The sequence below is a fragment of the Tachyglossus aculeatus genome, chromosome 3 (assembly GCF_015852505.1).
Source record: "Tachyglossus aculeatus isolate mTacAcu1 chromosome 3, mTacAcu1.pri, whole genome shotgun sequence".
Taxonomy (NCBI): Eukaryota; Metazoa; Chordata; class Mammalia; order Monotremata; family Tachyglossidae; genus Tachyglossus; species Tachyglossus aculeatus.
Genome location: NC_052068.1, coordinates 21,592,218 through 21,616,679, shown reverse-complemented (window position 1 = coordinate 21,616,679; position 24,462 = coordinate 21,592,218). Strand labels below are relative to the sequence as shown.

The 24,462-nt window shown below is 47.5% G+C and overlaps 1 protein-coding gene across 1 annotated transcript; it reads left to right on the top strand.

Moving 5' to 3' along the window:
- Positions 1-2,954: 2,954 nt before the first annotated feature.
- SFRP5 (secreted frizzled related protein 5) lies at positions 2,955-24,358 on the top strand. Its single transcript, XM_038744159.1, has 3 exons — positions 2,955-3,489; positions 19,613-19,690; positions 23,196-24,358. Exons 1-3 carry the CDS (start codon positions 2,955-2,957, stop codon positions 23,540-23,542), a joined length of 960 nt encoding a protein of 319 aa, XP_038600087.1. The 3' UTR covers positions 23,543-24,358.
- Positions 24,359-24,462: the final 104 nt, after the last annotated feature.

Here is a 24,462-nt window from a genome sequence, read left to right as displayed (position 1 = left end):
TTAAATATGGACACGTTATTAATAAAATAGAATAATAATATGTGCAGATATGTGCAAATGTACATATGTACATTTGTACAAATGTACATGTAGAAATATGTACAGATAAGAGGAAGGGAGCAGGGAGAGGGGAGAAGTGGGGGAGAAGGGGGGGCAGAGGCTAGAATTATAGACACATCATTAATAAAGTAAATAGAGTAATAAATACAGATATGTACAAATTCATTCATTCAATCATATTTATTGAGCACTTACTGTGTGCAGAGCACTGTACTAAGCGTTTGGGAAATACAAGTTGGCAACATATGAGACGGTCCCTACTCAACAGCGGGCTCACAGTCTAGAAGGGGGAGACAGACAACATAACTATACATATTAACAAAATAAAATAAATAGAATAAATATGTACAAGTAAAATAGAGTAATAAACATGTACAAACATATACACATATATACAGGTGCTGTGGGGAGGGGAAGGAGGTAAGGAGGGGGGATGGCCTTCCCAGACTGAGCCCCTTCCTTCCTCTCCCCCTCGTCCCCCTCTCCATCCCATCTTACCTCCTTCCCTTCTCCACAGCACCTGTATATATGTATATATGTTTGTACATATTTATTACTCTATTTATTTATTTATTTTACTTGTACATATCTATCCTATTTATTTTATTTTGTTAGTATTTTTGGTTTTGTTCTCTGTCTCCCCCTTTTAGACTGTGAGCCCACTGTTGGGTAGGGACTGTCTCTATATGTTGCCAATTTGTACTTCCCAAGCGCTTAGTACAGTGCTCTGCACATAGTAAGCACTCAATAAATACGATTGATGATGATGATGATGATGATGATGGGGAGGGGGAGGAGGGGGAGAGGAAGGAGGGGGCTCAGTCTGGGAAGGCCTCCTAATAATAATAATGATGATGGCATTTGTTAAGCGCTTACTGTGTGCAAAGCACTGTTCTAAGCGCTGGGTACTGTTCTAAGCGCTGGTACATATGTACAAATGTACATTTGTAGATGTATATATGTACAAATGTACATGTAGAAACGTACAGATAAGAGGAAGGGAGCGGCGGGGTGGGGGGAGAAGAGAGGGTCAGGGGGCAGAGGCTAGAATTATAGATATAGACACATCATTAAAAAACTAAAAACTAAATAGAGAAGCAGCGTGGCTCAATGGAAAGAGCCCGGGCTTGGGAGTCAGAGATCAGGGGTTCAAATCCCAACTCCGCCACTTGTCAGCTGTGTGACTTTGGGCCAGTCACTTCACTTCTCTGGGCCTCAGTTTCCTCATTCATTCATTCATTCAATCGTATTTATTGAGCGCTTACTGTGTGCGGAGCACTGGACTAAGCGCTTGGGAAGTCCAAGTTGGCAACATCTAGAGACGGTCCCTACCCAACAGTGGGCTCACAGTCTAAAAGGGGGGAGACAGAGAACAAAACAAAACACCGTGAGCGGCCCGTGGGACAACCTGTTCACCTTGTAACCTGAACAGTGCTTTGCACATAATAAGCGCTTCATAAATGCCATCACTGTTATTATTATTATTATTAAATAGAATAAAACATATGTCCTGATAAAATCAATCGAATCAGCGTGGCTCAATGGAAAGAGCACGGGCTTTGGAGTCAGTGGTCATGGGTTCAAATCCTGGCTCCGCCAATTGCCGGCTGTGTGACCTTGGGCAAGTCACTTCACTTCTCTGTGCCTCAGTTACCTCATCTGTAAAATGGGGATTGACTGTGAGCCCCCCGTGGGGCAACCTGATCACCTTGCATCCCCCCCAGCGCTTAGAACAGTGCTTTGCACATAGTAAGCGCTTAATAAATAGAGAAGCAGAGTTGCTCAGTGGAAAGAGACCGGGCTTTGGAGTCAGAGGTCATGAGTTCGAATCCCGGCTCCACCACAAGTCTGCTGTGTGACCTCGGGCAAGTCACTTAACTTCTCTGAGCCTCAGTTACCTCATCTGTAAAAATGGGGATTAAAACTGTGAGCCCCACGTGGGACAACTTAATAATAATAATGGTGGTATTTGTTAAGCGCTTACTATGTGCAAAGCACTGTTCTAAGTTCTGGGGGGGGCTACAAGGTGATCAGGTTGTCCCACTTGGGGCTCACAGTCTTAATCCCCATATTACAGATGTGGTAACTGAGGCACAGAGAAGTTAAGTGGCTTGCCCAAGGTCACACAGCTGACAAGTGGTGGAGCAGGGGTTCGAACCCATGATCTCTGACTCCCAAGCCCTCTTTCTTTCCATTGAGCCATGCTGCTTCCCCACTGATCACATTGTATCCCCCCCAGCGCTTAGAACAGTGCTTTGCCCATAGTAAGCACTTAACAAATGCCATTATTATTATTATTATTATTATGTACAGAATATGTACGTATTCTTCTAGACTGTGAGCCCGCCGTTGGCTGGGGACCAACTTGTACTTCCCACGTGCCTAGTCCAGCGCTCTGCACCCCGTAAGCGCTCAATAAATAGGATCGAATGAATGAATAAGTATGATTGAATGAATGAACGGTGTTGGAAAGGGCTTTTGCCAACACCATGGACTGCCAAAAAAAAAAAAAACAAACATAAATGGATTTTGGAGCAAATGAAACCACACTTACATACATATCTATAATTTCATTTATTTGTATCGCCCAACACCATGGACTGCCCCCCCAAAAAAAAACACAAATAGATTTTGGAGCAAATGAAACCACACTCACATACATATCTATAATTTCATTTCTTTGTATCGCTGACTGAATGTCCATCTGTCTGTGTTCGGATAAGAGGGAGGGAGGAGGAGGGGGAGAGGTGGAGCAGAGGGGGCGTGGAGGGAGGGAGAAGGGCCAGTTGGGAGGAGGTCGGTGGGTCTGGGTGACTCCCTCCTCTGTGGTCATTGCCCCCAGGACTGACCGCAGGCCGCCCCTCTCCACATCCCAGGCCAGAGAGCCGAGAGCCATGCGGGGCTGCGGAGGCCACCTTAGGCCTGGGCTGCTGCCCCTGGGACTACTGCTGGTCCTGAGCCCGGGCCCTGCCCTGGGCGACGACTACGACTACTACAGCTGGCAAGCTGACCCCGTCGAGGGGCCCAGGGGCCGGGCCTACTCCAAGCCCCCGCAGTGCCTGGACATCCCCCCGGACCTACCGCTCTGCCACTCGGTGGGCTACAAGCGCATGCGGTTGCCCAGCCTGCTGGCCCACGAGAGCCTGGCCAAGGTGAAGCAGCAGGCCAGCAGCTGGGTGCCGCTGCTGGCCAAGCGATGCCACGCGGACACGCAGGTGTTCCTCTGCTCCCTCTTCGCCCCCGTCTGCCTGGACCGGCCCATCTACCCGTGCCGCTCCCTCTGCGAGAGCGTACGCGACGCCTGCTCGCCGCTCATGGAGGCCTACGGCTTCCCCTGGCCTGACATGCTGCACTGCCACAGATTCCCCCTGGACAACGACCTCTGCATCGCCCTGCGGCTCGCCCACCCGCTGCCCACCGACCCGCCAGGTGAGAAGGGCGGCCCCTCCCCACCGCACCTGTAGATATCATCACCAGTCGTCTTGATTGAGCCCACTGTTGGGTAGGGACTGTCTCCGCATGTTGCCAACTTGTACTTCCCAAGCGCTCAGTCCAGTGCTCCGCACACAGTAAGCGCTCAATAAATAGGATTGATGATGATTGAGCGCTTACTGTGGGCGGAGCACTGGACTAAGCGCTTGGGAAGGCCAAGTTGGCCACATCTAGAGACGGTCCCTACCCAACAGCGGGCTCACAGTCTAAAAGGGGGAGGCAGAGAGCAAAACCATACTAACAAAATAAAATCAATAGAATAGATACGTACAAGTAAAATAGAGTAATAAATATGTACAGACATATAGACATATCATCATCATCAGTCGTATTGATTGAGCGCTTACTGTGTGCAGAGCACTGGACTAAGCGCTTGGGAAGGCCAAGTTGGCCACATCTAGAGACGGTCCCCTACCCAACAGCGGGCTCACAGTCTAAAACGGGGAGACAGAGAACAAACCCAAACAAACTAACAAAATAAAATCAATAGAATAGATAGGTACAAGTAAAATAAATAGAGTAATAAATATGTACAAACATATAGACATATCATCATCATCAGTCGTATTGATTGAGCGCTTACTGTGTGCAGAGCACTGGACTAAGCGCTTGGGAAGGCCAAGTCGGCCACATCTAGAGACGGTCCCCTACCCAACAGTGGGCTCACAGTCTAAAAGGGGGAGACAGAGAACTGAACCAAACATACTAACAAAATAAAATCAATAGAATAGAGATGTACAAGTAAAATAAATAAATAGAGTAATAAATATGTACAAACATATATACATATATACAGGTGCTGTGGGGAAGGGAAGGAGGTAAGATGGGGGGATGGAGAGGGGGACGAGGGGGAGAGGAAGGAAGGGACTCAGTCTGGGAAGGCTTTGTACAGATTTATTACTCTATTTTATTTGTACATATTTATCCTATTTATTTTACTTTGTTAATATGTTTGGTTTGGTTCTCTGTCTCCCCCTTCTAGACTGTGAGCCCACTGTTGGGTAGGGACCGTCTCTATGTGTGGCCGACTTGGACTTCCCAAGCGCTTAGTACAGTGCTCTGCACACAGTAAGCGCTCAATAAATACGATTGATTGATTGATTGATTGATTGACCCTTGACTGGGCTGTTGGTGGAGCGCTTACTAGGTGCCGGGCACTGTTCAAAGCGCCGGGGGACATACCAGGTGACCGGCCTGTCCCTGGCGGTCTCAATCAATCAATCGTATTTATTGAGCGCTTACTGTATGCAGAGCACTGGACTAAGCGCTTGGGAAGTACAAGCTGGCAACATGTAGAAACAGTCCCTACCCAACAGTGGGCTCACAGTCTAGAAGGGGGAGACAGAGAACAAAACCAAACATACTAACAAAATAAAATAAATAGAATAGATAGGTACAAGTAAAATAAATAAATAAATAAATACAGTAATAAATATGTACAAACATATATACAATATATACAACTCCATCCCCATTCTACAGATGAGATCGATGAGGCCCAGAGAAGGCAAATTCATTCATTCAATCGTATTTATCGAGCGCTCACTGTGTGCAGAGCACTGGACTAAGCCCTTGGGAAGTACAGTTGGCAACATGTAGAGACGGAGAAATAATAATAATAATAATAATAATAATGGCCTTTCATTCATTCATTCAATCGTATTTATTGAGCGCTCATTGTGTGTAGAGCACTGGACTAAGCCCTTGGGAAGTACAAGTTGGCAACATATAGAGACGGAGAAATAATAATAATAATGGCCTTTCATTCATTCAATCGTATTTATTGAGTGCTCACTGTGTGCAGAGCACTGGACTAAGCGCTTGGGAAGTACAAGTTGGCAACATGTAGAGACAGAGAAATAATAATAATAATGGCATTTCATTCATTCATTCAATCGTATTGAGCAGTCACTGTGTGCAGAGCACTGGACTAAGCCCTTGGGAAGTACAAGTTGGCAACATGTAGAGATGGAGAAATAATAATAATAATAATAATGGCATTTCATTCATTCATTCAGTCGTATTTATTGACCGCTCACTGTGTGCAGAGCACTGGACTAAGCCCTTGGGAAATACAAGTTGGCAACATGTAGAGATGGAGAAATAATAATAATAATAATCATCATCATCATGGCCATTTCATTCATTCATTCAGTCGTATTTATTGAGCGCTTACTGTGTGCAGAGCCCTGGACTAAGCGCTTGGGAAATACAAGTTGGCAACATATAGAGACGGTCCCTACCCAACAGTGGGCTCACAGTTAAGCACTTACTATGTGCCCAGCACTGTTCTAAGCACTGGGGGAGATACAAGGTAATCAGGTTGTCATTCATTCAATCGTATTTATTGAGCACTTACTGTGTGCAGAGCACTGTACTAAGCGCTTAGCACTGTACCAACACTGTACTAACTGTACTAACACTGTACTGTTGTCCCACATGTGGCTCAGATTCTAAATTCCCATTTTACAGATGAGGTAACTGAGGCACAGAGAAGTTAAGTGACTTGCCCAAAGTCACACAGCTAAGTGCCAGAGCTGGGATTATAATAATAATAATAATAATAATAATAATAATAATGGCATTTATTAAGCGCTTACTGTGTGCAAAGCACTGTTCTAAGTGCTGGGGAGGTTACAAGGTGATCAGGTTGTCCCACAGGGGGCTCACAATCTTAATCCCCATTTTACAGATGAGGTAACTGAGGCACAGAGAAGTGAAGTGACTTGCCCAAAGTCAGCTGACAATTGGCAGAGTAGCGATTCGAACCCATGACCTCTGACTCCCAAGCCCGTGCTCTTTCCATTGAGCCACGCTGATGGGATCTGTGAAGCGCTTACTAGGTGCCAAGCTCCGCTCTAAGCGCTGGGGGGGATACGAGGTCATCAGGCTGTCCCATGTGGGGCTCACGGTCTCCATCCCCATTCTACAGATGAGATCACTGAGGCCCAGAGAAGTGATTGATAATGATGATGGTATTTGTGAAGCACTTACTAGGTGCCAGGCACTGTTCGAAGCGCTGGGGGAGATACAAAGTTATCGGGTTGTCCCACGGGGGGGCTCATGGTCTCCATCCCCATTTTACAGATGAGATCACTGAGGCCCAGAGAAGTGAGACTGTGAGCCCACTGTTGGGTAGGGACTGTCTCTATATGTTGCCAGCTTGTACTTCCCAAGCGCTTAGTACAGTGCTCTGCACACAGTATGCACTCAATAAATATGATTGATTGATTGATTGATGATGGTATTTGTGAAGTGCCTACTAGGTGCCAGGCACTGTTCAAAGCGCTGGGGGAGATATGAGGTGATCGGGTTGTCCCACCAGTCTCAATCCCCATTGTACAGATGAGGTAACTGAGGCACAGAGAGTGAATAATAATAATAATAATAATTGTGGTATTTAATAATGGCATTTATTAAGCACTTACTATGTGCAAAACACTGTTCTAAGCGCTGGGAAGGTTACAAGGTGATCAGGTTGTCCCACAGGGGGCTCACATTATTAATCCCCATTTTACAGTTGAGGTAACTGAGGCCCAGAGAAGTTAAGTGACTTGCCCCAGGTCACACAGCTGACAATTGGAGAAGCTGGGATTTGAACCCATGACCTCTGACTCCAAAGCCCGGGCTCTTTCCACTGAGCCACGCTGCTTCTCTATTTGTGAAGCGCTTACTATGTACAAGGCCCTGTTTTAGGAGCAGGGGTAGAGACGAGGTAATCGGGTTGTCCCATGTGGGGCTCGCCATTTCAATCCCCATTGTATAGCTGAGGTAACTGGGGCACAGAGAAGTGAATAATAATATTAATAATAATAATAATAATGGTATTTTTGAAGCACTTACTATATGCCAAGCACTGTTCGAAGGGCTGAGGTAGATGCTAGGTAATCAGGTTGTCCCACAATTTCAATTCCCGTTGTACAGATGAGGTAACTGGGGCACAGAGAAGTGAATAATAATAATAATAATAATAGTAATAATAATGGTATTTGTGAAGTGCCTATGTGCCAAGCACTGTTAGAAGTGATGGGAAAGACAGGAGGTAGTCAGGTTGTCCTGCCAGTCTCAATTCCCATTGTACAGATGAGGTAACTGGGGCACTGAGAAGTTAATAATAATAATAATAATAATAATAATAATAAGCCAAGCATAGTTAGAATTGATGGAGGAGACAGGAGGTGGTCAGGTTGTCCTACCGGTCTCAATCCCCGTTGTACAGATGAGGTAACTGGGGCACTGAGAAGTTAATGATAATAACAATAATAATAATAATAATGGTATTTGTGAAGTGCCTATGTGCCAAGCACAGTTAGAATTGATGGGGGAGACAGGAGGTAGTCAGGTTGTCCCACCAGTCTCAATCCCCATTGTACAGGTGAGGTCACTGAGGCACAGAGCTGTGAATAATAATGATGATGGTATTTATGAAGCACTTACTATGTGCGAAGCACTGTTCTAAGTGCTGGGGTAGATTCGAGGTAATCAGATTGTCCCACGTGGGGCTCACAGTCTCAATCCCCCATTTTACGGATGAGGTAACTGGGACACAGAGAAGTGAATAATACTAATAATAATAATGGTATTTATTCACTCATTCATTCATTCAATAATATTTATTTAGCACTTACTGTGTGCAGAGCACTGTACTAAGCGCTCGGGAAGTACAATTTGGCAACATATAGAGACGGTCCCTACCCAACAGTGGGCTCACAGTCTAGAAGGGGGACACAGAACAAAACAAAACATATTAACAGAATAAAATAGATAGAATAAATATAAGTGCTCGGGAAGTACAATTTGGCAACATATAGAGACGGTCCCTACCCAACAGTGGGCTCACAGTCTAGAAGGAGGACACAGAGAACAAAACAAAACATATTAACAGAATAAAATAGATAGAATAAATATAAGGGCTCGGGAAGTACAATTTGGCAACATATAGAGATGGTCCCTACCCAACAGTGGGCCCACAGTCTAGAAGGGGGAGGCAGAAAACAAAACAAAACATATTAACAGAATAAAATAGATAGAATAAATATGTACAAGGAAAATAAATAGAGTAATAAATTTATGGAGCGCTTACTTTGTGCCAAGCACTGTTCTAAGCACTGGGGTAGATATGAGGTAATCAGGTTGTCCCACGTGGGGCTCACAGTCTCAATCCCCGTTTTCCAGGTGAGGTAACTGAGGCCCAGAGAAGGGAAGTGACTTGCCCCAGGTCACACAGCAGACAAAAATGGCAGAGCCGGGATTAGAACCCACGACCTCTGACTCCCAAGCCGGGGATCTGGCAACCAGGCCACTGACCTGTCCCCTTCCCTGACTGACCTGTCCCCTTCCCTCTAGTCCTCCTGGAGAGACCCCCCTCTCCCGTCCCCCCAACCCCAGCTCTGCTTCCTCACTGCCTCCTCCCTCTTTCTCCAGGAGATTATGTGGTCCAGGGGGTCAAATTGATGCCCTGAGGAGGCTCAGCCATCCCCATCCCCCTGGCCCCATGTGTCCGCCCACCCCAGTGTCCTATTCCATCCCAAGCGCCCTCCAATCCTGCATCCCGGGACAGAAACTGAGGCTTGGAGGGGTGGGGATAAAATACATATCTATTCTATTTATTTTATTTTGTTAGTATGCTTGGTTTTGTTCTCTGTTTCCCCCTTTCAGACTGTGAACCCACTGTTGGGTAGGGACCGTCTCTGTATGTTGCAACTTGTACTTCCCAAGCGCTTAGTACACTGCTCTGCACACAGTAAGTGCTCAATAAATACGATTGATTGATTGGGGGGAGGCTGGGAAGCCAAGGGGATGAGTGTCTGCACCCCCAGCCTCCTCCTGCCCCCCCGTCTCCATCCCCTAGTTAAAGCCTGGCTCCAGAGAGACTCCTCAACCTCCTCACCCCTTTTCATTCATTCATTCATTCATTCAATCGTATTTATTGAGCGCTGACTGTGTGCAGAGCACTGGACTAAGCACTTGGAAATAGAGCAAATAGCAGAGACAATCCCTGTCCACAATGGGCTCACAGTCTGAGACAGACATCAATACCAGTAAACAGGCATCAATATAAATTCACTCACTCATTCAATCGTATTTATTGAGCGCTTACTGTGTGCAGAGCACTGGACTAAGCACTTGGAAATAGAGCAAATAGCAGAGACAATCCCTGTCCACAATGGGCTCACAGTCTGACAGACATCAATACCAGTAAACAGGCATCAATATAAATTCACTCATTCATTCAATCGTATTTATTGAGCGCTTACTGTGTGCAGAGCACTGGACTAAGCACTTGGAAATAGAGCAAATAGCAGAGACAATCCCTGTCCCCAATGGGCTCACAGTCTGAGACAGACATCAATACCAGTAAACAGGCATCAATATAAATTCACTCATTCATTCAATCTTATTTATTGAGCGCTTACTGTGTGCAGAGCACTGGCCTAAGCACTTGGAAATAGAGCAAATAGCAGAGACAATCCCTGTCCACAATGGGCTCACAGTCTGAGACAGACATCAATACCAGTAAACAGGCATCAATATAAATTCGCTCATTCATTCAATCGTATTTATTGAGCGCTTATTGTGTGCAGAGCACTGGACTAAGCACTTGGAAATAGAGCAAATAGCAGAGACAATCCCTGTCCACAGTGGGCTCACAGTCTGAGACAGACATCAATACCAGTAAACAGGCATCAATATAAATTCGCTCATTCATTCAATCGTATTTATTGAGCGCTTATTGTGTGCAGAGCACTGGACTAAGCACTTGGAAATAGAGCAAATAGCAGAGACAATCCCTGTCCACAATGGGCTCACAGTCTGAGACAGACAAAAATACCAGTAAACAGGCATCAATATAAATTCACTCATTCATTCAATCGTATTTATTGAGCGCTTACTGTGTGCAGAGCACTGGACTAAGCACTTGGAAATAGAGCAAATAGCAGAGACAATCCCTGTCCACAATGGGCTCACAGTATGACAGACATCAATACCAGTAAACAGGCATCAATATAATTCATTGATTCATTCAATCGTATTTATTGAGCGATTACTGTGTGCAGAGCACTGGACTAAGCGCTTGGGAAGTGCAAGTTGGCAACATATAGAGACAGTCCCTACTCAACAACGGGCTCACAGTCTAGAAGGGGGAGACAGACAACAAAACAAAACATGTAATATTAGTAAAGCTAGATGCACATCATTAACAAAATAAAATAAATAGAATAGTAAATATGTGCAAGTAAAATAAATAGAGTAATAAATCTGTACAAACAAATAATATAATTATTATTATTAATATTAAGCACCATTAAGTCATTTCCGATTCATAGCGACTCCATGGATATACTTTCTCCAGGACGTCCTGTCCTCTGCCAAAATCTGCAACCTTTCTTAACAACTCTTCCATTATCGTTGTTATGATCTCTGTCCATCTAACTGCTTGTCTGCCTCTTCCACGTTTTCCCTGGAATTTTCCTAGCATTAGTGTCTAAAATATGCTAATCTAAGTCGCGTCATTTGGCCTTCCAAAGACCACTTTGGTTTAATTTGCTCCCCAATCCATTTGTTTGTTTTTCGGGCAGTCCATGGTATTCACAAAAGGCTTCTCCAACATTGCATTTTGAAAGAATCTATGATTTTTCTATCCTGTTTTTTTCACTGTCCAGCTTTTGGATCCCGTACGTTGTCACTTTGTATTTTTGTGGTAATTTGTATTTTTGTGGCAATTGTTACTTCAGCACATTTCATGACTTTTTCCGGGCTCTTCATAGCAAGTCTTCCTAACATTAATCTTCATCTTATTTCTTGACTACGAGAATTATATATGTGTATATGCATATACATACACATATACTGACGGAAAGTGGGTCTTAATCTGAGAAGGTCTCCTGGAGGAGGTGTGCCTTCTTGGTTTGCACATAGTAAGCGCTTAATAAATGCTATTATTATTATTATTATTATTATTATTATTATATGGGGGAGAGTGATTGTCTGTCAGATTTGAGGAGGGAGGGCGTTCCAGGCCATGGGTTGGTGGTAAGAGAGGCGAGGTAGAGGCCTAGTGAGAAGGTTAGCACTGGAGGAGCAGAGTGTGTGGACTGCGATGTAGAATAATAATAATGATAATAATAATAATAATAATAATAATTCTGGTACTTGTTAAGCTCCTTACTATGCGCCAGGCACTGTACTAAGTGCTGGGGTGGATACAAGCAAATTGGGTTCATTCATTCATTAATTCATTGGAGAAGCAGCATGGCTCAGTGGAAAGAGCCCGGGCTTTGGAGTCAGAGGTCATGGGTTCAAATCCCCGCTCCGCCAATTGTCAGCTGTGTGACTTTGGTCAAGTCACTTCACTTCTCTGGGCCTCAGTTACCTCATCTGGAAAATGGGGATTAAGACTTGTGAGCCCCCCATGGGACAATCTGATCACCTTCGTAACCTCCCCAGCGCTTAGAACAGTGCTTCGCACATAGTAAGTGCTTAATAAATGCCATTATTATTATCAGTAGTAGTAGTATTTATTGAGCGCTTACTGTGTGCAGAGCACTGTACTAAGCCCTTCGGAAGTACATGTTGGCAACATATAGAGACGGTCCCTACCCACCAGTGGGCTCACAGTCTAGAAGGCCATAGTCCCTGTCCCCGTGGGGCTTACAGTCTCAATCCCCATTTTCCAGCTGAGGTAACTGAGGTCCCGAGAAGTGAAGTGACTTGCCCAAGGTCACACAGCAGACAAGTGAAGCAGCGTGGCTCAGAGAAGCAGCGTGGCTCAGTGGAAAGATCCTGGGCTTTGAAGCTAGAGGTCACGGGTTCAAATCCTGACTCCACCGTCAGCTGTGTGACTTTGGGCAAGTCACTTCACTTCTCTGTGCCTCAGTTACGTCATCTGTAAAATGGGGATGAAGACTATGAGCCCCACTTGGGACAACCTGCTCACCTTGTATCCTCCCAGGGCTTAGAACAGTGCTTTGCACATAGTAAGCACTTAACAAATACCATAATGATAATAATAATAATAATAAGTGGCCGAGTCAGCATTAGAACTTGTGACTTTTTGACTTCCAAGCCTGGGCTCTATCCACTGTGCCATGCTGCTTCCTGGGAGAGAAAGAAGGTGAGGAAGAAGGGGACAAGACAGTGGAGAGCTTTAAAGCCAACCTATGACCCGAGGCCCATTGTGGGGAGGGAGAGGAAAGGGGTCTGAGGGGTCTCAGCCTGGAAGCTAGGATTTCCCTCTGCCCCTCCGCCAAGCTAGCCCTCTTCCTCCCTTCAAGGCCCTGCTGAGAGCTCACCTCCTCCAGGAGGCCTTCCCAGACTGAGCCCCTTCCCTCCTCTCCCCCTCGTCCCCCTCTCCATCCCCCCATCTTACCTCATTCAATCAATCAATCGTATTTATTGAGCGCTTACTATGTGCAGAGCACTGTACCAAGCGCTTGGGAAGTACAAATTGGCATCACATAGAGACAGTCCCTACCCAACAGTGGGCTCACAGTCTAAAAGGGGGAGACAGAGAACAGAACCAAACATACCAACAAAATAAAATAAGTAGGATAGAAATGTACAAGTAAAATAAATAAATAAATAAATAAATAGAGTAATAAATATGTACAACCATATATACATATATACAGGTGCTGTGGGGAAGGGAAGGAGGTAAGACGGGGGGATGGAGAGGGGGACGAGGGGGAGAGGAAAGAAGGGGCTCAGTCTGGGAAGGCCTAACCTCCTTCCCTTCCCCACAGCACCTGTATATATGTATATATGGTTGTACATATTTATTACTCTATTTATTTATTTATTTATTTTACTTGTACATTTCTATCCTATTTATTTTATTTTGTTGGTATGTTTGGTTCTGTTCTCTGTCTCCCCCTTTTAGACTGTGAGCCCACTGTTGGGTAGGGACTGTCTCTATGTGTTGCCAATTTGTACTTCCCAAGCGCTTAGTACAGTGCTCTGCACATAGTAAGTGCTCAATAAATGCGATTGATTGATTGATTGATTGATTCCCACTACCCATCCGTCTCCCCCTTCCCAACGCTGCCCAGCACTCGGTGGGAGAAGAAACTCTGCTTCCCCACCGCCCTGCCCAGGCCCTGCCCAGGCCCTACCTACTGGAAGGGAGGGGAAAAAGGTCTGGAGGGAGTGGGATGGGGCAAAGGGAAGTCCTTCCTCTCCCCCTCGTCCCCCTCTCCATCCCCCCCATCTTACCTCCTTCCCTTCCCCACAGCACCTGTATATATGTGTATATGTTTTATACATATTTATTACTCTATTTATTTACTTATTTATTTTACTTGTGCATATCTATTCTATTTATTTTATTTTGTTAGTATGTTTGGTTTTGTTCTCTGTCTCCCCCTTTTAGACTGTGAGCCCACTGCTGGGTAGGGACCGTCTCTATATGTTGCCAACTTGTACTTCCCAAGCGCTTAGTACAGTGCTCTGCACACAGTAAGTGCTCAATAAATACGATTGATGATGTTGATGATGAAGTGTCCAGAGTCTGCTCCCTCCTAGCTCGGACGCCCTGGAGACCAAACACAAACACGGTGCCATGGCTGCCCTCGCCCCACTCCAGCCCAGGCCCCAGAGACCTGCTGCTGCTCTGCCTCTCTCCTTCAGGCCCGGGACCACACTCCACTCCCGTCCCCTCCCCTTAATCAATCAATCAATCAATCAATCAATCATATTTATTGAGCGCTTCTTCACTCTCCTCCTCTCCCCCTTCTTCCCCTCTGCTCCCATCCACTTCCTTTACCCTGCCCCCTACCCTTCCCTTATAATAATAATAATGGCATTTATTAAGCGCTTACTATGTGCAAAGCACTGTTCTAAGCGCTGGGGAGGTTACAAGGTGATCAGGTTGTCCCACGGGGGGCTCACAATCTTAATCCCCATTTTACAGATGAGGTAACTGAGGCACAGAGAAGTTAAGCGACTTGCCCAAAGTCACATAGCTGACAACTGGCGGAGTTGGGATTCGAACCCATGAACTCTGACTCCAAAGCCCGGGCTCTTTCCACTGAGCCACGCTGCTTCCCTTCAGTGCCCCCACCTCTGCCCCTTCCCTTCCCAACTCCCCTCCACTCCTCTCCCCTCTCCTTTGCTTCCCTTCCCTTCATTGTACTTCCCAAGCCCTTAGTACAGTGCTCTGCACACAGTAAGTGCTCAATAAATACGATTGAATGAATTCCCCTCAATCAATCAATCAATCGTATTTATTGAGCGCTTACTGTGTGCAGAGCACTGTACTAAACGCTTGGGAAGTACAAGTCGGCAACATAGACGGTCCCTACCCAACAACGGGCTCACAGTCTAGAAGGGGGAGACAGACGACAAAACAAAACATGTAGACGGGTCAAGTCGTCAGAACAAATAGAATTAAAGCTAAATAATAATAATAATAATGGCATTTATTAAGCGCTTACTATGTGCAAAGCACTCTCCTTTCCTCCTCGTCCCTTCACTCCCCTCCACTCATTCATTCATTCAATCATATTTATTGAGCATTTACTGCGTGCAGAGCACTGTACTAAGCGCTTGGGAAGTCCAAGTCGGCAACATCTAGAGACGGTCCCTACCCAACAGCGGGCTCACAGTCTAGAAGGGGGAGACAGGCAACAAAACAAAACATATTCACAAAATAAAATAAATAGAATGAATACGTACAAATAAAATAAATAGAGCAAAGGAGAGGGGAGAGGAACAGAGAGGAGTAGAGGGGATTTGGGATGGGAATCAATCAATCAATCAATCAATCGTATTTATTGAGCGCTTACTATGTGCAGAGCACTGTACTAAGCGCTTGGGAAGTACAAATTGGCATCACATAGAGACAGTCCCTACCCAACAGTGGGCTCAAAGTCTAAAAGGGGGAGACAGAGAACAGAACCAAACATACCAACAAAATAAAATAAGTAGGATAGAAATGTACAAGTAAAATAACTAACTAAATAAATAAATAGAGTAATAAATATGTACAACCATACATATGGTTGTACATATGGGAGGGGAGGTGGGGGCAGTGAAGGAGGGAACTGAGGCACAGAGAATTGAAGTGACATGCCCAGTCACACAGCTGACAAGTCCCCTCCCGCTTTGTCCCGTGCTCTGTCCTCCTCCCCATCCCCCCCACCTTACCTCCTTCCCCTCCGCACAGCACCTGTATATATGTATATATGTTTGTACGGATTTATTACTCTATTTTTATTTTATTTGTACATATTTATTCTATTTATTTTATTCTGGTAATTTGTTTTGTTGTCTGTCTCCCCCTTCTAGACTGTGAGCCCGCTGTTGGGTAGGGACCGTCTCTAGATGTTGCCAACTTGGACTTCCCAAGCACTTAGTCCAGTGCTCTGCACACAGTAAGCGCTCAATAAATATGATCGAATGAATGAATGCCCCACTCTCTCGGCTAAGTCCGGGAGGGCTGAGGCTCGGGCTGGATCCCCAGAAGATGTCTGTCTCCATCTGCCCTCCAGCCCACACCCAGCCCCGGGGCAGCCAGGGGGACCGTCCCCGGGATGGACGGACAGACAGATGGACAGACAGACAGACATCCCAGGCCCATGTGCTCTATCTGGGGCTTATCTAGGTTCAGAGGCAGGACCACCGCAGCGGGAGGCCCAGCCCAGGCCAGGGACCAATCAATCAATCAATCAATCGTATTTATTGAGCGCTTACTGTGTGCAGAGCACCGTACTAAGCGCTTAGTACACCACCACCCAGATCACTGAGAGACAGAGCCGGGGCTGGGGCTTCCTCTGCTTCGGTTGAGGCAGTTCCTCCCTCCCACCCCAGATTGCCCCTCTCTGGCCCACCCGATCCTCCCCGGCTGTGTGGCCCAACCTCTGGAGTGCGCCTGGAGAGCTGTGTACTTCATTCAATTCATTCAGTCGTATTTATTGAGCGCTTACTGTGTGCAGAGCACTGTAGTAAGCGCTTGGGAAGTACAGGTTGGCAACATATAGAGACGGTCCCAACCCAACAACGGGCTCGCAGTCTAGAAGGGGGAGACGGACAACAAAACAAAACATGTGGACAGGTGTCACTCATTCATTCATTCAGTCTTATTTATTGAGTGCTTACTGTGTTCAGAGCACTGTAGTAAGCGCTTGGGAAGTACAGGTTGGCAACATATAGAGACGGTCCCAACCCAACAACAGGCTCGCAGTCTAGAAGGGGGAGACGGACAACAAAACAAAACATGTGGACAGGTGTCAAGTCGTCGGGACAAATAGAATTAAAGCTAAATGCACAACATTAACAAAATAAATAGAATAGTAAGTATGTACAAGTAAAATAAATAGAGTAATAGATCTGTACAAACGTATATACAGGTGATGTAGGGAGGGGAAGGAGGTAGGGTGGGGGGGGATGCAGAGGAGGAGAGGAAAAAGGGGGCTCAGTCTGGGAAGGCCTCTTGGAGGAGATGAGCTCTCAATAGGGCTTTGAAGGGAGGAAGAGAAGCAGCGTGGCTTAGTGGAAAGAGCACGGGCTTTGGAGTCAGAGGTCATGGGTTCGAATCCCGGCTCCACCACATGTCTGCTGTGTGACCCTGGGCAAGTCACTTAACTTCTCTGAGCCTCAGTTCCCTCATCTGTAAAATGGGGATTGACTGTGAGCCCCACATGGGACAACTTGATCACCTTGTATCCCCCCCAGCGCTTAGAACAGTGCTTTGCACATAGTAAGCGCTTAACAAATGCCATAAAAGAAAAGAAAGAAAAGAAAAGAAAGAGAGCTAGCTTGGCAGATGTGTGGAGGGAGGGCATTCACAGGCCAGGGGGAGGACGTAGGCCGGGGGTTGACGGCAGGACAGGCGAGAACGAGGTACAGTGAGGAGGTTAGCGGCAGAGGAGCGGAGGGTGCGGGCTGGGCTGGAGAAGGAGAGAAGGGAGGTGAGATAGGAGGGGCTGAGGTGATGGACAGCCTTGAGGCCGAGAGTGTCTGTCTCCTACCCTCCAGACTGTAAGCCCATTGTGGGCAGGGATTGCAATAATAACAATAATATTGTAATAATAATAATGGTATTTGTTAAGCGCTTACTATGTGTCAAACACTGTACTAAGCACTGGAATGGATACAAGCTACTCAGGCTGGACACAGTCCCTGTCCCACGTGGAGCTCACAGTCTCAATCCCCATTTTACAGATGGGGTACCTGAGGCACAGAGAAGAGAAGTGGCCTACCCAAGGTCACACAATAGACAAGTGGGGGAGTTGGGATTAGAACCCGTGACCTTCTAACTCCCAAGCCCATGCTTTATCCACTATGCCATGCTGCTTAGGACAGTGCTCTGCACAGAGTAAGCGCTCAATAAATATGATTGAATGAATGAATGAATGAATGAGCTCCTACAGTGGATCTCCAGCCAGGATATGAGGTGTAAACAGAGCGCCTGTTTCAGGATCCTCTTGCCTCCCGATCTTGGGCCACCCCTTCCAGCCCCATCTTGGAGATCTTGGACAATCAAGGGAAGCAGCATAGCCTAGTGGATAGAGCACAGGCCTGGGAAGTTCATGGTTCCAATCCTGGATCCACCACTTGTCTGCTGTGTGGCCTCGGGCAAGTCACTTCACTTCTCTGTGCCTCAGTTACCTCATTGTAAAATGGGGATTAAGACTGTGAGCCCTATGCGGGACAGGGGCTATGTCCAGCCCAATCCATTTGTATCCACCCCAGCGCTTAGTACAGTGCCCGGCACATAGTAAGCACTTAACAAATACCATTATTACTACTAATAATAATGATGATGATGGGATTTGTTAAGCGCTTACTATTGGACCCCCCTCTTCCCAGCTTGGTTCCCACAGTCTCTCCTTACAGCAGAGAGAAGCTGGGAGCAGGAACTCTCTTAAGTAGCGTTTCTGAGCCCAGCAGATGAGAAAAAGGAAGGAGTGGGTCAGAGCACAACAAAACTCTTCCCCTCTCCTTCCGATTCAGTGTGGCTCAGTGGAAAGAGTACGGGCTTTGGAGTCAGAGGTCATGGGTTCAAATCGCAGCTCTGCCAATTGTCAGCTGTGTGACTTCGAGCAAGTCACTTAACTTCTCTGGGCCTCAGTTCCCTCATCTGTAAAATGAGGATAAAGATTGTGAGCCATACGTGGGACAACCTGATCACCTTGTATCCTCCCCAGCGCTTAGAATATTGCTCTGCACATAGTAAGTACTTAACAAATGCCATTATTATCATTATTATTCCTCGTTCTTTCCGACTCTTCCTCCCCAACCAGAGAGTCCAGGGCCTAGGGCACTAATTCTGGTCTGAACAGATGACGAAGGTGTGAGCCTGTGGCGCCCACAATCCTACTCACAGGCAACTGTTGCTTAAAATTAGGGGTGGAGTGAGGCCTAGAGGAGAAAGGCCGCAATGTTGCTGCTCTCTGCCCTGTCTGTCCTGACCCCCCGACATCCTTAAGCCACCTCCTGACCAGGAGTCAAGAAGGGAGCCAGGGGCAGAGAGACCCAAGAAGACCAGTAGACAGGAACTCTGGCCCTCCCCCAGCACTGGAATTGGGGCTTCGGGACCAGACTGATGATGGCAGAGCTTGGGGAGGAGGGGTGTGGGGGGGTCTCCCAGGCCGAGTCTCCTCTCCCTCCTTTCTCCCCCTCTAGACTACCTCACCCCAGCTTCACTGCTGGAAAATGGCCTGAGATAGTTGGGGTGATGTCTCCTGAGATGGGGAGGGATAGGGGTGCCCAGAGGTGGCAAGTACCAGCCCCGGGACCCCAACCTGGATTCCTCCTGCGGCTCCAGTCGGCCTCACGGCCCTTCGAGATTGCAGTGGCTTCTCCAGTCACAGCCTTTGCCACGAATCCCAGGAAGAGGGAGCAAATGAGGACCGGAGGGGACCCCCTGGCTGAGGTGGAGGTGACCCCCACCCCGGGCAGAGGGGTAACTGGAGTTCGGCAAGGTTCGGTTCCCGATGCCCCAACCGCGGCTTAAAGGAGGCAGATGTGGAACCTGGAAGGAGGAGGGATCCTGAGGTTTGAAAGGCTCAGGGTCTCCTGGGTGAGGAAGCGCTAAGTGCCTTCGTCTCCTTCTCTCCAGTGACCAAGATCTGCACCCAATGCGAGATGGAGCACAGTGCTAATGGCCTCATGGAGCAGATGTGCTCCAGCGACTTTGGTAAGCAGTCTCTCTCCTCTCTCCTCAAACCTCATCCCACACACCCTCCCCCTCTGGCGCACATCTGGAAGCAGCAGTTTCAGACCATCCCGCCCAACTCCCTCCTCAGCGTCGTCCAGGCCGACTTCCAGCCCCACCACTTCAGAAACCTTCCCTTGGCCAAGTTCAATAGCCTGTTCTCTGGACCTTCCCCCCTCGACCTCTGGACCACGGTCAAAACATCATCCACCCTATCGCCCCTGACAGCCCCCCTGGGGAGCCTCTCTTCCCCTAGTGCTGCTCGCTCTCCTCCTGATTCTCATTCCATCTTCCTTATTGTCCCTTCAGCATCTCCACCACTGACTCCTTGCCCACCCCCAGGCTCATGGGGGGAGTCTTCTTCAGCTCCCGCTTTTCTCCTTCTACCCTCCTCCCTCATGCTTTATCCAGATGACCCCCACATCTCCTTCTTTCCTTCAATTTCCCTCCATGTTCCACTCCAGCACTTTCCACTGTTGGCACAATATTATCAGCTGAAAATGCAAACCAGGCTCTCCCCTTTCAAGTCTACACTACATGCCATTGCCAAATTAATAATAGTTGCATGCTTCTTTGACGCCCCTTTGACACATGATTCTTCAGTCTATTCTCCAAAGCCAGTTGCCTTCTGGAGCAAATGCAAACTTCTGCTTAATGGCCTTAAAATCCTTTATCACCTAGCCCCCCACACACGCACACTCCTTACCTCCGAGCCACCCCCACCACCACCCATCCTTCAGCTCACAGTTTCCTCTCCATCCCTGCCAACTTCCCACCCTCCAACCAGGCAAACATCCCAGGGTTCAAACTGCCAAGGAGGTGGCAGAGGGAGTAGTAGTTGCTACAGGCTAGATATCAGTGGGTAGCCCAGCAGAGCCTGAGAAGGTTTGTCAAATAAATACCAAGAACAGGTGGGTAGGAGGTGGGAAAGGGGTATAGCAAGGGGTAATGAGGTAGGGGACAATTAAGAAATTCAGTTCTCCCAGGGGCTCATGAACACCTCAGAACCTCTCTGCTTCCCATCTTTCAGGATCAATCAGTGAAATGTATTGAGTGCTTACTCTATGCAGAGCACTGTACTAAGCACTTGGGAGAGAGCAATAAAGTAAGTAGACACAGTCCCTGCCCCACACAGGGCTCGCACTGCAAAACTCAGCTCCTCCTCCAAGTCCTTCCCGTCTAGCACCAAAACTGTTCCTTTTCATTCCACCTAACCTCAACTTTCGCATTTTGAGCCTAAACAGCCAACTCACCATTTTCCACAATTAAAATTCACAGATTCTCCTAAAATCTCAATATAGACATTAATTTCAACATCAAACCTTTCACTAAAGTTGTTAGGTATCCAAACTGAGCAGTTTCAATTTCATGTTTTCCTCCTGCCCCAGACCCTCCTTCTGGTTGAGGAGCTAGAAAAGCAGAGAAATGGCCAATGAAAATAGAGATGATGATGGTAGTAGCAGAATTGGCGTATTTTTTCCAAAGTGCAATGTACTGTACTAAATGCCAAATGCAATAGAGACAAAACACTTGCCTTGCAGGCAAGGGGCTTTCCATCTAATACAGGAGTTCAACAAAAATACGAATAGTGGTAGTAGTGGAAAGAATGAGGAGAAAAGGAATAGCAGCAAAGGACCTTTGTTGCTGTTCAGTTGCCAGTATTGGTTAATAGGTAGTTTAGTGATACCTGTGCCCTTTTCATGTGTGCCAGTGGTGAATCTGATACTTTTTATCTCCCCCAAAACTCCCAAGGACGGAGTTCTTTCCAGCTGTACGCCCCCTCTGAGGAAACTCAATATTTGATGATGGTGATACTGATGAATGTCTCTATATGTTGCCAACTTGTACTTCCCAAGCGCTTAGTACAGTGCTCTGCACACAGTAAGCGCTCAATAAATACGATTGATTGAAGAAGAACAGCAAATCTGGATCAGGGAGTGCAGGCTCAGCTAAGAGAACTCACCCACAGAGAGGGATAGAGATGGCTTTAGACTGTGAGCCCACTGTTGGGTAGGGACTGTCTCTATATGTTGCCAACTTGTACTTCCCAAGCGCTTAGTACAGTGCTCTGCACACAGTAAGCGCTCAATAAATACAATTGATGACGATGATGATGGACAGACAGTGATGCCCGACCTCCGCCTTCAAAATCCCGCACAGAGGCTCCTTCGAGCCCCACGTAGTAGCTCAGCATAAAGGCTGATGACTTCCCCCAAATGGGAATAGGATTCTGAGGAAGCCACCAGCCGGCTGGCCTTCCAGCCGGCCACCTCACGGGGGAGAAGGATGCCCAGACCTGATAATAATAATAATAATAATATTAATATTATTATTATTATTAGCGTGGCTCAGTGGAAAGAGCACGGGCTTTGGAGTCAGAGGTCACAGGTTCAAATCCCGGCTCCGCCAATTGTCAGCTGTGTGACTTTGGGCAAGTCACTTAACTTTTCTGTGCCTCAGTTCCCTCATCTGTAAAATGGGGGTTAAGACTGTGAGCCCCCTGTGGGACAACTTGATCACCTTGTATCCTCCCTAGCCCTTAGAACAGTGCTTTGCACATAGTAAGTGCTTAATAAATGCCATGATCATCATCATCATCATCAGTGGAGAATAATAGAGAAGCAGCGTGGCTTAGTGGAAAGAGCACGGGTTTTGGAGTCAGAGAGTATAGGTTCAAATCCCGGCTCTGCCACTTGTCGGCTATGTGACTTTGGGCAAGTCACTTCACTTCTCTGTGCCTCAGTTACCTCATCTATAAAATGGGGATTAAGACTGTGAGCCCCACATAGGACAACCTGATTACCTTGTATCTACCCCAGCATTTAGAACAGTGCTTGGCACATAGTAAGCGCTTAACAAAGTGCTTAGTACAGTGCTCTGCACACAGTAAGCACTCAAGAAATACGATTGAATGAATGAATGAACACATACCATTATTATTATTATTACATTATTATTATTAATACTAATAGGACTTGTTAAGCTCTTACTAAGTGCCAAGCACTGTTCTAAGTGCTGGGGTAGATACTAGTTAATCAGGTTGAACGTAGTCCCTGTCCCACATGGGCTCACACTCTTCAGCCTCATTTTACAGAGGAGGCAACTGAGGCCCAGAGAAGTTAACTGAGTTGTCCAAGACCACACGGCGGACATGTGGTGGAGGCAGGATTAGAACCCAGGTCCTTTCTGGCTCCCAGGCCTGTGCTCTATTCACCCAAACCCTGGAAAGGCCGATGGCTTATCCAAGGAGATGTTGGAGATCCCAGTCCTGGCTTCCCGCCACTCCACCTTCCAGCCTCTCCCATTCCCCGTCTCCATGGAGAGGTTTCCAGTGACCATCCAGTTTTTTGGGTTTCCCCGTAAAGCCCAACACTCCAACTTCCTCCACCCCCCCAGCCCCTCGCCCTGGAGTCCGAGGGGCCCCTCGGGCCCCTCCTCACCAGCTGGGCTGGCTCAGCCGGGCACCTCCTGTCCGTTCCTCTCGTAGTGGTCAAAATGCGAATCAAGGAGATCAAGAGCGAGAACGGCCACCGGAAGCTGATCGGGGCCCAGAAGAAGAAGAAGCTGTTCAAGACGGGGCCCCTGAAGCGCAAGGACACCAAGAAGCTGGTGCTGTACATGAAGAACGGAGAGGGCTGCCCCTGCCCCCAGCTGGATGACCTGACCGGAAACTTCCTCATCATGGGTCGCAAGGTCCAGGGGCAGCTGCTGCTCACGGCCATCTACCGCTGGGAGAAGAAGAACAAGGAGATGAAGTTTGCCGTCAAATTCATGTCCTCTTACCCCTGCTCCCTCTACTACCCCTTCTTCTCTGGGACCGCAGAGCAGCATTGAAGGGCCCTCCCTCCTCCCATCCGGGGCCTTCCCCACCTCCCCCAGTCCAGTCTCAAGGACGACGGCCGCCCCGACTAGCCAGCCCCAACCATGGCTCCCGCTCGGCCCCGCTACGTCCCGCCCCGTCCTGTCCTGCCGCTGCCTACAGATCTGTTGGGCCAGATGGAGGCTTCCCAAAGGGAAGGGGATCTGGTGGGTGGGAGTGTGAGACCAGCAGACAAGATGGGTACATGAGATGGTGCTTTTCTGACCTCGAAGGTCAGGCGCTGCGTGGCCCACTTTAACCGAGGATGAAGCCGAAAGATACCGTGGGTAGTGTGGTGAAGGTGGCACCGGGGCTGGGACTTCTTCCTCTTCCTCCCCTTCCTTCCAGCATTACACTTAGGGTCCCAACAAGAGGCCATAGAGATGAACGGGAGATGGGAGGAGTCTGGCCGAACTGGGGAGGTGACTCTAAGTTGGAGCCCCCCATCCCCTGGGTGAGGGCATGAGGGGACCGCAGCAGCGATGGGCTGAGCCACTCTGTGAGGCCTCAGTTCAATTCTCCCTCCCAATCCTCCTTCTGCCTTCTCTGGTCCCTCCACAAAGGGACAGGATGCTTAATAGGAGAAGTGTCTTTCCCTGACCCTCTTTCCCCCTCCTTTTGATCCCTTCACCTCCCTCCACACCCCAGCCCCCACAAGCTCACTGGCAGCTTCTAGTCTCTGGGTCGGTGCCCCCTTCTCTAGTCTTCCTGCCTGAGGTCTACTGCCTCCGCTTTCTCCACTGCCCTGTTCTCAAGGTAAATTATTGCTCATGCTGGGTGGGCTTGAGAGGCTGGGCGGTTGGGTGTTTTTTTACATTTCTAATTAAAACTGAGAAACCAAGAGTGTATCATGATGAGGGACTGGCCTATTCCGAGCGAATCCCAGAAAGGAGGG